General features: G+C 41.5%; 1 protein-coding gene across 2 annotated transcripts; it reads left to right on the top strand.

Moving 5' to 3' along the window:
- The first annotated feature begins 955 nt into the window (after positions 1-955).
- tbx18 (T-box transcription factor 18) lies at positions 956-10,344 on the top strand. 2 transcript variants are annotated; one of them, XM_080047384.1, is made up of 8 exons: positions 956-1,384; positions 2,763-2,922; positions 3,243-3,344; positions 4,519-4,690; positions 5,214-5,381; positions 6,245-6,309; positions 7,657-7,751; positions 8,640-10,344. In XM_080047384.1, the coding sequence occupies exons 1-8, from the start codon at positions 1,150-1,152 to the stop codon at positions 9,170-9,172; spliced, it is 1,530 nt and encodes a 509-aa protein (XP_079903510.1). In that variant the 5' UTR covers positions 956-1,149; the 3' UTR covers positions 9,173-10,344. The 2 variants fall into 2 exon arrangements, with proteins under 2 accessions (XP_079903510.1, XP_079903509.1); XM_080047383.1 differs by having other exon boundaries at positions 2,760-2,922.
- Positions 10,345-18,123: the final 7,779 nt, after the last annotated feature.

The raw sequence follows: 18,123 nt of genomic DNA, 5'->3' as shown, positions 1-18,123 counted from the left end.
CACCGATGGTACATGATAACATCTTCAAAGAAGAATATTTAATGTTACTCTAAGCCTATGTTCGTTAGATGTACACTGTTTGTGATTGTGATCAACAATAACTTGCGCTTTGCTGTGACTTTATTTTTTATTTCAGTGCAGTTGCAGCTTCTCAAGCTGTGGTAGCCCACTGAGTTTATTTTCAGTGTGCATTTGTGTTTGACTAATGGCCTGAAGTGTATTTAAATGATAATTCGTCTACATGTTATAATTTCTTATATTTCTCCACAAACACCTCTGTCAACAGAGGGTTGTTTTCTTTGTTAACTATGGCTTGCTATAATGTCAAGAAGCGGGGCATTTGTTGTGTGGCACTGTTTCTGCTTCGGTTGAAGATGACACTCGCACAAGCCTTTCAGAGAGAAAAAGACCATAGATCTAAATTCAGATTTATAATGATGTTTTAATTGCCAACAAAGTGACCATACATTTTCTTCCTATCGCCTATGGGCCGTTGTTCGTGTAAAGGGCACCAGCATGCTATTTGTTATGGATACTTAAACTCTAAGGAGTAGGCTATCAAATAAACACGATTTTGACTCATCTCCTATGTGGAACACATAAGCTGAAGTGAGAAATGCTAACTTTCAGGATGGGGGCCATACCGTGCAATAAGTATAGGCTGCTAATGGCCAGATATGCAAAGCATGTCGGGACGGTGTGTGAAAATGCGCGCAATGCCCCAGAGAGTTGCTCCTCGCTCGCGCTCCTTCCCCTGGAGACATGATTCAATCACCAGCTTTACTTTTACCACATAAGGCGGCACGAGCGCCCCCCATCGCGGGCGGGACCAGAGGAAAGTTCCGAGGGGCTGTGTTTACCCGTGATTGGTCGCTCTGTCTTGTGATCGACAGGTCCTGTTCTCCGGCTCTCCTCTAAGCTCCAGTTGTTGACACTTTCCAAAAGTCCACACGGCTCTCACGGATAACGGAGACATTATTAGCTCTAGCTCGCTCGCTCCCTCTGGTTCCTCTGCTGTATGTAGCCTATAGGTCTAGGACGGGCAACAGAAAGCACAGGACAGGCACCGTGGATTCCCTTTTTGCGATTGCCTGTGTTGTGAACTTTTCGTGACGCCTTCTCCCTCATTCTGTCCAGACAGCGAGAGAAATGGCAGAGAAGCGGCGGTCCCCGTGCGCGCTCAGTGTCAAGGCGCACGCATTCTCGGTGGAGTCGCTGATCGGAGCGGAAAAGAGGCGCAGGACGACCGAAGAAGATGCGGTGTCCCAAGGCTACGAGGACGGAACAGATGTCTCCGATCTCACCGGGAGCCCAGGGCCGCGGGCCGACAGAGCGTGCACCAGCGACCGGGGAAGCGAGGCAGAATGTACCAGTGACGGTTCGCGTGAGTAATTAAGACAATAATATTAACTATGACTTTAAAAAAACTGACTGCACTAAATGAACTCTTGAAATGACAATATACCAGGCGTTACAAGGCGTATGTAGTTGGCTAAAGGATACATTGTTAGATGAATCCATACAACTCCTCACTGTGGACTGTTTGTTTTTAAAGCGTTTTACTGCTGTTAAGAAATACATAGTGTTTAGTGTTACTAGTTTACAATTTTGAAGGGAAACATTGTACTCGTTGACATTTAGACTAGCCTTCTTTTTGATTAAGAAGCCTCGCGGTTTCACCAGCATAATACAGGCTGCCTTCTGCGTATGCCAGAGGACAATTCAGTAATAAGACGCAAGATTATTAAATCAAACCACTGATACGCTTTGGCCAAAGCCACACACTGGAAATGTGATATCATATCATGGCTCTGGTCTAGTAAATATGAGTGGTGTGAGTGTGACTAATGTGTGCCGCTTTATGAGTTGTGTTGCAATCATAAACACGCCAATTAGCAGCGTATAAAGGCAGGGGAACTGCGGAAAGGATGCTAAGAGGTCTGCAGAGAGCATAAACCTGCGGCCCTGACAATCTGTTGCAAGTTTAAAATGCACTTGGCGGAGGATTTTCCTTTGTGCTAGTTTGGCTTGTTAGGCCCATGTTAAATGTCCATAAATTTCCAGCACCTGGCGAGGCCCATGTTGCATAGCACAAATAATAACAGCGGAGACGCATAACCCCATTTCCAATAGGGTGTCCTCTAAACATATCTTCAATAATAAAACACGGATGTCCAGAAAGCCATTATAGAGTTCCTATATTGGGACCTAAAATTTAAGATAATGAGTGAATAGTAATGCCTTTTTTCTACTGAATCATAATTTATATATACGGTATTCATTAATTAGTGCTGAGTGGCCTTAGTTTAGAGAGACATAGGTCTATTTAATTATAATATTGTTACCAATTCCGAGCTTTACTATGATTGTTAGAGTGAGTTTAAATGAGGGTAATGTCCCTAAACGGCGAATTAAAAGCATTTTTATCTACTTGAAATACTAGCTATACAATTATAGTAGCCTACTGGAATAATAGTGTGTGGTAAAATATGACCCCGTCAGTTTTTTTTAAGTCGTAATAATTAGTCATATTTATAGGCTAGCCTATGTCGAATGCTAAAGGCGTTTCACTAAAACAGTCTTTTCGATTAGGCTATATTTAGTCCAGATTGTGTGCATTTTATTGAATTCAGAATGTATTTTCTATGAGTCAACCGACAGCAAGTCGAGAAGAGAAAGACATTAGTGAATTTGTGAGTGAATATTGCTTGGATAGCTGTGTTTATTAAACGTGTTTATCTCGCCTCGTTCCGCTACAGCAGAGAGCGAGGACGCGCTGTTGGAGAGCCCGCAGCCCGCAGCTCTGTGCACGGCGCCGGTAACCGGACCGGGAGAGGAGAGCCGCGTGGACCTGCAGGGATCAGACCTGTGGAAACGCTTCCACGAGATTGGCACCGAAATGATCATTACCAAGGCTGGACGGTAAGACAAAGTTCAGGGATAAAAAAACACATAGCGTGCTCACTGCTCACATAATAGCCTACTGACGGACTTACAATAGTCCTTCATTGGAGAAAAGGAACATCATAAACATGCATAAACATATAAAATAAATACAGATTAAACTCGTAGTGATGGCAAATCATTAAAAAACAACCCTATGAAAACAGCATTTTCTGTTGGATTATTTGTATCAAACTATTCATTTTATTAAGTAATAATGACTGCATGTTGTAAATCCATGTAGTTTGACGTTGAGCTGAAATCTCCAATGCGGATGATTTATTTGGTTTTCCTGTCAGGCGGATGTTCCCCGCTATGCGTGTGAAGATTACGGGTTTGGACCCCCATCAGCAATATTATATTGCCATGGATATAATCCCCGTGGACAACAAACGATACAGGTAAAACGGACAACACACACACACACACACACACTCCGCAAAGTATACGCCAATGGCAACAGAGGCTATGAAACCCTGTGACCCTTTAATGGTTTTGAAAAGGGAAGTTGACAAAACAAAATTAAAAATCGTAAAAGCAATATCAAAGCGATACCGAAACTGTAAACATATAGGCCTATATTACAGTGCCCTTCAACCTCGTAGGCTATGTCCCAAAGAGACGCGAATATTACAGTCATTTTCGTTAGCATAGTCTTTATTTAGACTCCACATAGGGCCTACATTGTGTCTGGGACAACACAAGTATTTTATATTGTGCAAAGCCAGTTCTGTCTCCACAAATGGCGCCTGGCCCCTATGTTTTGTCACGGCGGTTTTGACGTCCCTTTTGGTAAAAACCTTTTGGATGCGTCACCTCTCCACCCAGGAAGGTCAGACCAACATATGTTGTTATAATGCAGAAGAAAACAGAGTGTTACTTGCAACGACGTTAACGCAGCCAAGTCTTTGCATGCTATATGCCTACACTGTAAGCCTATAATTTCAAACTTTTAAAACCCGTTTATGTGAACACTTTTTAGTGGCTTGGTAAAGTGATGAGTGATGGCTTGTCATTCAATCAGTTTGACAATGGATCGCATTATAGGCCTAGTTCCGTGGATTGCCGAAATGTTTCGCTCACATGCACAAAAGCTGCAGGCAACAACAAGCCGTGGAGGAAGAAGAGTGTGCAGGTTTTTAACCAAACGCTTAACAGCAGGTGATGACCCTAAACCATGACGATGAGGAACTAATTAGTTGTAGTCCTACCTGCCAGCAAGAGGATGTGCCTTAAAACATATAAAATAGTTTGGTATGCGCGTGTGTGTTTAGCCTATATGTTGTGTAATGTTTGATATATTAAATAGCCTACATTAGCATATTATTTCCCCGAGGAAATAAATTGTAATTTGAATGGAATTATTTGCACATATTATATCCTTTCGATCTTTCTGTGCTTTTTTTTCTTCACATCACTGAACCTTTCGTTATTGTTGATCGTGCTGAAATATTTTTTTTCCTGTATAGGCCAAGGCTACTCATAGCGTTGCGTTAAATTCGGTTGCATAGGTGGACAACATGTAAACGTGTGACATTGTGTTTATTTGCCGTGTCTGAATTGTGAATTGTGCAGGTACGTGTATCATAGCTCCAAGTGGATGGTGGCGGGGAATGCGGACTCTCCTGTGCCGCCCAGAGTGTACATCCACCCAGACTCACCGGCCTCAGGAGAGACATGGATGCGTCAGGTGGTCAGTTTTGACAAACTTAAACTGACCAACAACGAACTGGACGACCAGGGACATGTAAGTGCCACAGCAAAGTTTAAAAAATAATATTCTTTGATAGTAGTTTATTGTTTGTTTGTGATACTCATATACGTACATCATTTGAGCCTCTTTAAACTCCTTTACATTTCATATTTTGGTTTAGACTTGATGGGATTATTCTACAGTAGCCTATATTATTAAATTGTTGTAAACATTAGGTGTTTTTTTCACAATTATATCAATTTTTTTTTCTTTTTGTTTTCAGATGTTGCAACAATTGACAAGAAATATGACTGATATACAAATATATTTGATTTGAATAACAATTCTGTTATCATTGTTGCAAGCTCCATAACTTCCTCTTTAGGTTCAAATTTCTGAATTGACGTATACACATATCCACCTATCCACATATTGTGTTTCTGCGTGTGTGCAGGTGCATACATCTATGCTTTTGTTCTCAGCTCGTCCTTATGCAACAATTGTGTTTTATAGCTGTAAATACCAGGAAATTGCTGTCGTTGTTGTCTGAAAGAATCATTCTTATCTCCCGGCTCAGATCATTCTGCACTCCATGCACAAGTACCAGCCGCGGGTCCATGTGATCCGTAAGGAGTGTGGAGAGGAGTTATCCCCAGTGAGAGCCATCCCTGCTGGGGAAGGCACCCGCACCTTCTTCTTCCCCGAGACCATCTTCACCACCGTCACAGCATATCAGAATCAACAGGTAGCACAGCTGCTATCCACACACTTAGATGACCCAAACACACTGAAATATCCTATGTAGCCAAGAAATACACATTTCCAACTAATACATGCTACACTTTGCTTAGGACTTTGTTTTGTAGTTTTTTACTGTTTACTGTTATTAGAGAGCTGATAAAGAGAGATGACTGATAAAGTTTTCAAATATAATTCTGCCCGTCTAGATGGAGTATAAAATCCTCTCCTATAGTTCCAGATTCCAGTGTGTGTGTGTGTGTGTGTGTGTCTTAATTTGATTATTATTTGTTCATTTTTCATTCTTGTACATTTCTAAATTGCATGGATGTCTCATATTTTATTTCCCACTAAATTTCAAAACCGATGTCTGCAATGAAAAAAAAAAATCTGGATTTTTGCATTGGACAAGTTGATGTGAGCTTTGAAGTAGGATGTTAGATGGGGGTTGGCTGGCCCACAGTGAACGATAGCTTAAGTCAAAACACAGGGCAATTCCTATAAAAGTCCCTTTGGATGCGGGTCACAGTCACAGAGCAGGGCCTTAAACACCACCCACAGCCTGGGCAACCCGATTTCAGCCCCATAGGCATTAACAGACATGCACACACACACAAGAGTATGCTGACACACACACATCCAAATTCACATATATGTGGAAGGAACCACAAGTACATACATGCTTTCCCATATGAATTCAATACATACAAACAGCATTGGCAGCTAACTATAGCACATGAATGTGTTTATTTTAGAGAGGATTGAAAGATTACGAAGAATATTTTTGCCGGAAAAAATCTTATATTACACATTCTTGTTGTGGTTGACTTTGTTTGGAGAAATAATTAAGAGGCCTGTTTTACTTTTCAGATCACTAGGCTGAAAATTGACAGAAACCCATTTGCCAAAGGGTTCAGAGACTCTGGCAGAAACCGGTGAGTTCATTTCAACCACAGAGATTTTCACATTATCTATACTGCATTAGGGGTAATGTGGGATGCATGCTATCTTTACTTTGTGGTTTTTGTCATATCTATTTTGGTCCAATTTTATGGGCAGCAATGCTTGTATTTTCTGTTTTTTTTTCTAATGGAAAATGTCCAACAGCATTCCATTAAATCTTTTCTAAATGGCATTAAAGAAAGTGACTAAACCGAACAGACGTGGCACATATTACTATGATTTCACCATATTAATCACTGATTTAATTTACTTTATATGTGCTAACTTTAAAGGCACATTAATTCCCACAGTTGCCTCGTTACAGGCACATGCTTTCAGAGGGAAAAACCTAACCTCGTGTGCAAACCTAAATGGAGCGTCAGATTCCAGCCAGCCTCGGGAACATAAACATCAAAATAATAAAAGTCAAGAGTGTCCTGAAGAAAATCTGTATAAACACATTTCTAAACATATATAAACACAGCATTAAAACAACACCGCAGTAAAACTCCAACAGCCTCCAAATAGCCACTCCCCCGAGGCTTCACAGAAATCATTAGAGAGGAGGGGAGAGAGAGAGAGGGAGGGAGAGCAGGAGAACGAAGGGGGCAAGAAACGTGTGAGACAGAACATTTGAGAGGGAGAAAGGTAGAGAAATGCAAACTGGATAACCCTGACAGCTGACCCTATAAAAGTTTAACTTAGGAAGGCTAAAAAAAACTCTCCTTAAATATTACAGGAAGAGTTAAGCAGTTTGCTAAATAAACTTCTGCTCAGATAGGCTGCTTTTTGAGCACACAGAACCGCTGCAGGCAGCTTGTCTAAATTATCACCGTGACTACAACCCCGCGGTGGGGGGGGGGGGACTTTTATCCTCACGCTAACGAGGGGTAAAAGAGCGCTCGCATTACCCCGCTACAGCAACCCTCTGCCCCACCTAGAGGAGGAGGGAGATGCAGATTGGGAGGGGGGAGTCCCACCTCATAAATCCATGCTGCAGCTTCCTGCTCCTTCGTCCTGATTCGCCCGTAAAAGCCGTGTGAAAGCAATTACCTCCGAGCACCCAGCTAGCAGCAGCCAATCGCAATGTGGCGTTTATGCCCCTCATTACCTGTGGTCTCCATGGAGATGGCAAGAGAGGCCCCACAGGCGACTAAGATGGCCACCAGGTGGTTGGCGTAATGTGTAACACAATGAGGCATGCTGGGAAAAGAGCGGCTGCAGCTGCATCAAGGACTTAAGGAAGTGCATGACAAGGAGTCTGGTTCTGGATTTCATTACAATTTATCAATAATGCTGATGGATTTTTGTTAACATGTGCATTTGTGTGTGTTTTACAGGATGGGTCTGGAGGCATTGGTTGAGTCTTATGCATTCTGGCGTCCATCTCTGCGGACACTCACATTTGAGGACATCCCTGGCATGGCCAAGCAAGGTAGAGTTTTCTGGATAAGTCAAGTCATACTACCTAAACAACAAAGTTAGTGGCTTGTTATTTCTGACAATGTCATGAGACACTATTATTTTTCCTGATCTGCCACCACTATGATTAAGGTATAGTGAGCTTAAAGCTGGGCTATATGATTTGGGAGAAAATAGCAGTTGGGATACCGATTCGAATCCAAATACCTCAACCGCTCCACTTGTGTTCTCTCTGGTCCCTCCCTGAACCGCTCTACACCAACGACGTCGGTACCAAAGTGAATGGACAGTCCCAACAGCAAATAAGAACGGAGAATCCGAGCATCGCTCTGATTGGTCAAAGTGTACAGGGGAGAGCAAAGTGATGAGTAGATATTCTCAGACCACTTCATCTACATATAGCTGAATGGCTAATATGACATTTCTGCCAAATATTACAGTGAACAATGAACATGTTACCCACCTCAGTTTTAAGGCATGAAAAGTAAATGATAACGGTTGGTCAAGTAACAACAATTGACTGTTAAAGTGACTTTTTTAAAAGTGTTATTCAAAAGGCTGTCTCTCCTGTCAAAGTCACCGTTTTTGTGCGCTCAACCATTCACCCAAACCTTCCGAAGGACCTAGCTTTTATTTCACTTTTGGCTTCTGAGAGTCATTATTTATCCAACCACAACAGGAGAAATAATCATATCAAGTCATTTTCAGAGATGACAATTATGATTCCTTAACTCATCTTGTTGATAACGAGTATGGAGCAAATACCCGTGTCCTAATTTTCCAACATTTAAAAATGTCAAGTCAGGAACAGTTAACATGATACATTAGAATGAATGACAAACCCCAAAATATAATTGGATTTAAGTTTAACACTTCTTTCTCTCTGTCTCTGTATCTGTAGGGGTCCCGGGAGCTCATGGAGCCCCAAGTCACCTTCTCTCCTCGTCGCCATGCTCCTCACCTTTCCAGGTTTGCCCACTCAGCCCACCTGATTACACCTGCAGCCGTCCCACACACCCTTTCCATCGTTATGGCAACCCCCCGGAGCCGTTCCCCCCTCCCAGAGGTCCATCGATGTATGAAAGTGATGGCTTCTGTTCCATGCCTCTCCCTGCTTCTCAACTTGGCTATCTATCCAACCCCACCGCGCAGGGTTACGCTGGACTTCGCCTCCACACACCGCCCTACAGCCTGTATGGTTACACATTCCCTCCCTCACCACGCCTCGCAGCCAGCCCTGATAAAATGGCCGCCGCTGCCACTGCCAATCATCAGAGCCACTTCCTTGGCTCATCTCCCAGTGGGACTCTAACGGACAGTCTGGGTGTGCTCAGCGCAGGACAACAGGGCTTCTTGTTTGATTCTCGGACTTTGGGACTGGCCAGTAGCCAGTTGGGAGGTGGAGCCTCACAGGTCACTGCCCACATGGGCTGAATTTAAATCCGGACATTTAGAGTTGTCATGAAAACAAAATGACACCCTGGATTGGGTGTAGGTTTATTTTGGTCGAGATTGTCCTACAAATTAATCATCTATATGCTGAACAAGCATGGGGCTGAATTGTGGACAAACATAGAGGAGTGTCAGGCCATTGCCTCTGTGTGCATAAAGAGCTTGTCAAAGCTTCTTTAACTGAAGGGAATTTTTTTTCTTATCTTTCAAGTATGTTCTGTAGGACTTGAATGTCGCTAAAGGGACACACTGTCTGCAGCTTTGGATAAGGAATCCAAGCGATATAACACAGTGACTGAACTGGAGCAGAATATGGATGGGACAGAAACTGGGCTGGCCCTGGCACTCAAAGCAAGCACTTCAACCCCTGGCAGCAGGTCCTGAATAACTATTATACTCAGCATTCAACATCGCCTCCCTGATCTTTTCTACTTTGGATGGAGTTACTAAACACTACTTTTGAACATATTTTTATGGGGACATATTGACTAAATTCCATCAATTAAATCTGTTGTCATAACATGGGGGTTTTCTCGATCAACTCTTTGGAATAACAAACATCTAGCTAAAGTCCACCTAGTAATATGCTCTACAGGCAGGGCCTTTTCACCACTCAGACTTTAAAATAAAACTTTTACACACAACACATATTCACATGATGAAATCATGGCCATGATGAGAGCCATGGGAGATATCCAGTGACAGTTATGGACTCCTGAGGTTAAAGCTGTGGTAGAATGATGGATGACGGAGTGATCTACATATTCTAGGTCTGGTTTGACAGACGTTTACTTGATGCAGCTGTTTGGATGTCTGGCTAAAGTAAAATCTTTCCGAATGTGTGACACAGACGTAACTGAACATGATGACTGTAAATAGGGGAGGGAAGGCGGGCAAGAGAAGAGATGTGTATATAAAAGGGCTGCTTGAGCCTTCGCACTTAAAAATCCCTAATGCACCTGCTTCAGCTCTTTAGACTGGGTCAGGTACGCAACAGCCAGCCCTGAGCTTGACCGAAAAGCTTTTCTTTGCAAACACACTATATCAACACGCCCCTTAGCCCACGGACATTAACATGTTCTATGGCCTTGTTAAGACGAATAAAATATATCTATTCATGGCACAATGTTAATATGTAATCAATATCTTACTAATTTAACTGATTTCATATTCTTTATTAAGGCTATTGTGAATGTACATGTGTGTGAGTGTTTTCTTTTTTTAAACTAAAGCAAATATATTGCTTACAATATAATTATTCCTTGTGAAAACAAAGAGTGGAGGACTGTAGGCCAGGGTTCTTGCACAGGCTTTGAATGCCAGAAAGTTTTGAAAAAATACCACAAGAGGCTGGGAGAAAGAAAGAACAACACATTCATGCACAAGCAAAAAACACATTGTCTTTATTGCCTGATGGTCATGCAAACTATCTACAACTGCTGAATTGACTAGTCACACCAGGCAGGGTGTGGGGTGATAGTGGATGCGGGTGTGAGGGTGTAGATATGTGTGTGTGCACATTTGTGTTTGTGTGCGTGGCAACAGGTGGTTGAGTTGTCAACGAGTGTCTGACCTCACAGTTTCAAAGTTCATGTAGATCCCTGAGAATTGACTTCCCTCCCTCCAAAGTTACACTCTGCTGAAAGCACAATCCAAGATTTTTCAGAAAGCTGTTTGTTGTAACTGAAACTTTGTCATTTTAAATCCATTTTAACATCTGAACAAGCACACCGACTTTAAATAAGACTAAACAGAGACTTATTTATTTTGAATTTCTTTCCCAAAAACAATTTTGAAAGGAAAACAAGACAAGTGCTCTACACTTCATCTCTTATCTCATACGCTTTTGTCAATTAGGATAACCAAAATAATTTAAAAGACAAGACGATCTAAACTTTAACAGCTATCCAAAACAATATAGTATTTCATCTTTGAATAATGACATGAGAAGCTACAGATAGAATAGCGTTGTCTGCACAGACTGAATACTGAAGGTGGCCACTTTCTAACTGTGGTTAGGTAACTCTCTCTAACTAACTAGTAATCCCATTATCTCAATACAAATTATCTCAAAATAACCAAACCAAGAAATCTTCAAGCTAACATCTGGTTACAGTAGACCCGATCATAATAGCTAGCTCTCATGATCAAATATATGACTGTGACCCCATATTATTTGTCTTTTGAGATGCAAATGATCTTTTCGCCAAGAAATCCGATAGTAAAATGGTCTGATATGTCACACCTAAATCTGTTGATATAGTTTTGTCGATCTCAACCGATTAACTCCCCAAAGTTGCTGATGCTCTCCTGCTGTCATCCATTTCCTCCTCAACTCCTCTGTCCCCCCCTCAGTTGTCTCCTGTCACTCTGAAGGTGAGAGGTGCTGACGAGGGGAGCACATGTGAGCGGGCAGAGGGCGGAAGGGGGGAGGAGAGCTTATTTTAGAACCCAGGAATGATTGGCTTGTTGTTTCTGAGTGACAGGGGACGGGCCCCCAGCCTGGTCCGTCCGTACCCCACAACACACACACACACACACACACAGCAAACAGAGACAGAAATATGCACTTGTACATACGTATGTAGCTTCTCTAGTAGTTTTCATTTGTGAAGGATAGATAAAGTTATAAGAGCTGCGAAAGTCTTATGCACACAAACTATATTTTTTTACACACGCACTTCTGCACGGTGTCAGCGGCGCAGTGCTTCTCAGGTGAAGCGGGGACATTAACACTTGTGTGGACCAGGTGCCGACGTGACAAATCTGTCACGCTATCCGCCTGGACAAGGAGGACAGCAGGGGAGCACAGATGAGGGAGGAGGGAATCGGGGGCTGAGAATAGACGCAGTGTGTGTAAGTGTGTTCATGATTTGTGTGAGGTTGAAGCAGACCTTTACATTTATCAGCAACTCATCGCAGTTTTTTATTTTAATCCCAAAGAAAGAAATCAAAACAAAATATTTATGTTTAAAATATATGCAATATTGGATATATGGGTTAGGGTTATAGGGTTATATTGTGTATCCCATGGTTACTCGTTTTCAGGGAACTAAAAACCCCTTGGCTTTGGTTACAGCACTATCACTGAGATGGAAGTTGGATTTGGCTTGTAACACCCAACACCCTTTTTGTTTTGCAGCTGGCATTTTAATGTGTCATCTCAACCATTTTCACACTAATACAAATCACAATGTTTAATGTATCATATTCACTTGTGATATCTATTATTAATCAAAGGAGACTACTTGATGTACTGTTAACATTAGCCGCACATACACACTTTGCAGTACAGTCAAAGCATGTCATCATGACACTGGATATCCCCAAAGCTCTGAGGCATCAAATCAAAGCTGAGAGACATCAGTCTTCATGTTAGACTGTGTATGAATATGTGGGTATATATTTATGCCAGCATAGGCATACTTATATAGACATTCACTTTAAAAGTGAAGCATGAATGAGAAAGAGTGCTTTCTCTGCTTACATTGCCAAAATATGAAGTCTTTCATTTTCCACTTGTTTCTTGGTGCTGAATACTACAGGCAACAACAAGCACTTCTGACCTTTCCACTCAGTGTTTACACAAATGGTTACAGTTTGGCACCCAAACTCAAGTACAGCCCTCTCTAAAATAGTCATACTGTAAATAGGAGGATTTTTAAAGTTTTCGTCAGAGAAATTTCTTTAACAAACAGGATTAAAGAAGTGCGGATGACATAAGCAATGCAAGGACACAAGAGCTGCTAAGTTTGGAAAACTGTTGAAAACTTGGAATTGACTAAATTTTTTCCCAATGAATCATCCTCAAACAGTGAGTCTTGGCAAAAGTGGAGTAAACCTATTTACCATATCTTTCCTCTACACCCTCTGCCTTCCCCTCTCTCGGGGAATTGGCTACCCTGAGCACTCAACACACAAGTTAGCATTTGCATTGAGGCCAGTTGTGCGGTTTTAGCGTCCTGTGTGATTGAAGTTTGCATTTACATATGGACCGACGACGTGACCACGTGGTCAGGCGTGCTCAGAGGGGAGTTGTGGCCTGCCGTACGTGACCAGGCATATGAACTGGGGAGTCTACAGGTGAGGTCATGTTGGGCAGTGACAAGAAAGTTCCCTGGAGCACAGAATTAGGTTTGGCACAGAAACCCGCAATCGCCAGAAGCATAAAAGAGGTCTGTTTGTATCTGATGAGCAGCATATTAGAATTACAAATAGCGGTTTAGACAAACTTTATCGTGAAATACAGAGGAACAGTTTCTTGAAGACAAAGAAGGGGCTCTCAACGGTTTCCCAAACAGGAATTTATAATGACCTTAGAATATGCGATAAAACTTGAATTAATGGATGCCAGCAAAAGGATTTATATCAGACGTTGGGACTGACTATTGGGGAAAAGAGTATTTTCTGCCCCTGCTGTCGTTCCAGGAAGTGCACCTGTGCTCTAAGGGGGTTTGGGGAGGCCTAGCTGCTGACAAGAGGAGAGTGGTCGTGCTGATGATGTTGCAGGCTCAGCTCAGCTAAGCCTTCGTGACCTGTTAACGGCCTTGTGGGTATTTGATGACAGTTGCAAGAATCTGAGGCTCAGGGTGTCCTTTACAACCGTTAAATCTTTGTCATCAAATCTGCCCCCACTAAGCTGATTTATGGTCAGCTCCGCTCAGGGCATGTTTCTCAGTACCGACCCATTAGACATAAGAACTCTGATCTATGAGTGGGGTGTTGAGAATAATTATGACACAATATTTTCCTGTAATCTTTCCATGTCAACGAAAAGGACATGGCATGAACACCTCCAACAAGTATCTCTCCAGTTCTACAGTGATATGCAGACAAGCAGAAACTAAGTTGCATTCCAAAAGTGCTGATTTTCAGCAATTAAACCCTCTTTCCTCTGCATCATCATCCTGACTTGTCACTTAAGTGGCCTATCCAAAATTTGTGTGGAATACATTTTAGCACACATTCCACCACCACATACTCTTAAAATGACGAAGGAAACACTGCACATTCAACATAAAACAAGTTTAATATTTAGACCAACTATATTTCTCCTTTTGATTGCCTCAAACACACTGCAAAAGCCATGCAAATCTGACTCATAACAAGCAAATACCTCTTGAGCTGTTTGTCAGTTGTAGCTGCCATCTGTGAACCAGACTGACAGCATACAGTATGTCTTGTTTGCCTTGGAAAATTACCATATAAACCACCAGATCTACTCTACTTAGTAAATCTGTTTTTTTATTGGCCTCTACAAGTGCATTTTCTCCCATTCAAAATTACTCTTCCCACGAATCCATCAACGTTCCATTTATAAACCTAATATGGCAATAGTTTCTGAAATGTAGTGGCCCTATAACCTATATTGACGACTATAACAAAAAGCCATGGCTATCAATAGAGTGTAATCGAAGGGAAAACGTAAAACAATAAAATATTAAGCCTTTGAATGTTTCAACAATAAGTGAAGCTGTTAATGTCATTTCATGCAATCACAAACTATTATTGATCAAAATTCACCAATCCAACTTACTTACCTTGTTAATGTTACAACCTCCTACACTTTATCGACAGTCTTTCTGTTGTTTCTTTTCTAGGACTCAGCTAAAGATCATATCCCCTGGCCGCGGATGAAAGCTACACATGTTTGGACAATTTCTTGACTTCTGTGGACAGGATGCTTTATTTGTGGCTCATGCTGTAATGACAAAAATGTAAGATCTTTTTTCAAGAACTATTTTTCACTATTTTACTTCATGTTATTGCGTGAATGCCACATTTGAAGTCAAAGTCAAATGTAAATTTCTTCAATATGTTCCAGACATACAGAGGAATCGAAATTACGTTTCTCTCTGACCCACGGTGCAATAAGAACAAAAGGATACAATTAGATAAGATGAAATAAGTAGTATTATGCAATAAATAGATTCTAAATAGTACAAAAGTAAGGCAAAACAAAACGGTATAAAAAAAAGTAAATACATTGAAATGTGCAATGAGGAACATTATTTACAATATGTGCAATATGCAGTAAACTGAAATGTACATTATCAGGGCATTTTAATGTGCAGACTGAGTATAAGTAAATTGCATTTTTCCTGGCATTCTTAGACATGCTGACACAAGTAGATATGCTTTGCATGCAACTTTGCATTAATAGTGTATTATTAGAAATAGTTATAATCTCTAATCTATTTTACATTGGTGTTAAAACATCAACAAAGGTATCTTTAAACCAACTGGAGGCTTTTTAAAGGGTATCAATATTAATATACATGTGAGTCACATGATGGATTGCATACTTGTGTAATTGTGGGATTAAATTGTGTTACATACAGTTATGGTTAATCTTGTGTTTTGCTGCAATTTAGCATCATCATGATAACATTCAAAACTGCAGGTATCCTCTCTCCAATGAAGGACACACTTACAGCCTGAAATAAAAAAAATACAAATGTTTTTGTTTTTGAAGACCAGACCAGACCCAACGTTTTCAGCCTTGACCGGAGTACAAGATAGAAGACATTAGGAGTAGGACCAATGGTCAGCAGCATGCTGGTTACTGATCCACAGCAGACACTGCTGGAAGTGACTGACAGGGTCATGCTTACGTGTTTGGGGGTGTGTGTTTGTATGTGTAGATCATCTGTGTGTGTATGCTTCCATGTAACAAAAATAGTGCCCCATTCCCGGGCCCCCAGCTCTGACATTCTGCTACTAATAGGGAAGGTGCGTGTGAGTGTCCTTATGCATGTGTGTGGATGTGGCCCTTGCCTGACCGTGGCCCTGTCCAAGTCTTAGCATGCTCATTTATAGCCAAGCAGCCCATCAATCTTAATAGAGGAGAGAAGTGCAAAGAGTCGATGAAATGCCAGACATGATCACTATTCAGTCAATGGGGCCGAGGAGAGAGAGATATAGAGAGAGAGAGAGAGAGAGAGAGAGAGAGAGAGAGAGAGAGGAGGAGGAAGAAGAAGAAGAGGGGAGATGAAGGAGGCAGGGTGAGGGAGCACAGAGGGAGGGAGGGAGGGAGTGGGGAAGAAGGATGGGGTGAGAAGGAGAGAGGTCACAAGTTGTTTATCCCCATAGGTGATAATAATTATCTGATCCTCTCATCTGTCTGTGTCTCGCCGTTTGAGTGACGGCTAAGGCCACATGAAAGCTGCTGAACAGGCCAAGGTGAGAGCCAAGACAACATGCCGCTAACTGGGGTTGGTCTCTCTCTGGAAAGACAGAAAGAGGGTTTTGTTCAAATCCGGGGTGTCAAAATTGTGCTGTCTTCAGTAAGTCTTCAGTAAGTGAGAACTCTTTGGCTTGAATTTTTATTCCACTCTGTAATAATTCCGCTTGCAGTTTTTAATGTAAATTTGTCGGATTTCATCTGATAATGGCATAACTTGTTTGAATTGAATTAAAGGGACTATTTCAAAACTCAAACTATGTCTCCATTCCTCTCTCTCTCCCACTTTCTTACAAACTCCAAAATCCTTGGCTTTCATCGGTTGGAAATACATTTTTTCTTACAATCAAGGTCCATAAAGGTTTAAAACAATTTGGCAGAAAGGTTTGTTTGATCAGCACATACTGTATCACTGGCGGTGTTGGATGTGTCACATGCTGGGCGTTGGATCACACTGTTCTCTGTGTACGTGGTGTAGCCATACTGAGACTTGACCTGGAATGGGCTGGTGTGCGTGTGTGTATGTGGCTGTGGGTGTGTGTGTCAGTGGGGGTTGGAGGTCTGCTGAGAGGTGGGGAATGGTGAGAGGATATTTGGCAATGTGCTGCGAGACTGTGCTGACACAGGACACTGCGTCTTCATACAACAACAGAGCTGTCACTCTCCCAGGGCACGTGGTGCAAGACGGATTCTGTATACGTCATTATATACAGTAACACCGGCCGTGTTTACCTGCTGTCATCCTTATTTGATTAGAGGATTCATTTGAGTGAGGAAAAGAGCACATTAAGTAAAATAGCAACTTTGAGATAAAGCATATAGGTTCAAATTTTTTTCCAAGTCTGTCTTAAAATGGCACTCACATGCACATACATACGTTACAACAGTTATTGCTAGCTAGAATCAGTCATCATGGTCCTACTGGCGGGGAAAAGATCCCTTTTTGATACAATTCCAATGTTAGAGATGACAAAAGTCAAAGACCGTTAATGGAATAATGCGTTATCAACTTCAGCCAAAGCAAACATGAGGCCACAGCAGTCTGACTTGGAGAAATCAAGTATCTTCCAAAATAAAATAATTTTGAGTACAAATTTGCCTCCCTGTGTTTCCATAAAGAGAGTTGTCTTTGTACTAAAGAGACTGTAACTTTGGAAGACACACACTTTATTTGTCTAAGTCAGACTGCTGAAACCTCAAGAAGAAACTCAAGAATGCAATTCTCTTTTTTCTGTCGAGGATTTGTGGATTTTGTTCCACATCGCTTACTTTGGAATAACTTATAGGAGCAGATCTCTTCACGGTATGCAGGGAGCAAGTGGAGCAAATACAGCAAACAAAGGCATGTACATTAATAATGTGAGTGTTGTTGAAAAAAAGTCATTTTTCCAACAACACTTCTCATTGAGAATGTATCTTTAAGGATTAAACTGCTGTCTCAAAAGGATGGCACAAAATACACGTTTTCTCTCTTCAGATTTGAGCCTCATGAAAAAAACAATCTTCTTTATGAAACTGAAATCAGCAACAATGATTCCCACAGCCGTTTCTGCATGGGAAAATGATTTAAGTACATTACATTACAGGAGGTATAACTCCTATCAAAACATTGCGTTCAAATAAAAACCTTAGCAGTACTTTTGCCTATTGTAGATTACTACACTGGCAAATGTTGATTTAGTAAACAATGTAAACGATAACAATGTGATAGAAAAATTATGTCACTACACTTTTCATTTGGAATTATAAA

This window comes from Ammodytes marinus (assembly GCF_949987685.1).
Source record: "Ammodytes marinus genome assembly, chromosome: 19".
In the NCBI taxonomy this organism is placed as follows: Eukaryota; Metazoa; Chordata; class Actinopteri; order Uranoscopiformes; family Ammodytidae; genus Ammodytes; species Ammodytes marinus.
This window is presented reverse-complemented; position numbering and strand designations above follow the sequence as displayed.

Coding starts and splice junctions, on each gene's coding strand:
- tbx18 (XM_080047383.1), top strand. CDS start 1,150: ATGGCAGAGAAGCGGCGGTCCCCGTGCGCGCTCAGTGTCAAGGCGCAC. Junction 1,385..2,759: donor ATGTACCAGTGACGGTTCGC/GTGAGTAATTAA, acceptor GTTCCGCTACAG/CAGAGAGCGAGGACGCGCTG. Junction 6,310..7,656: donor AGAGACTCTGGCAGAAACCG/GTGAGTTCATTT, acceptor TGTGTTTTACAG/GATGGGTCTGGAGGCATTGG.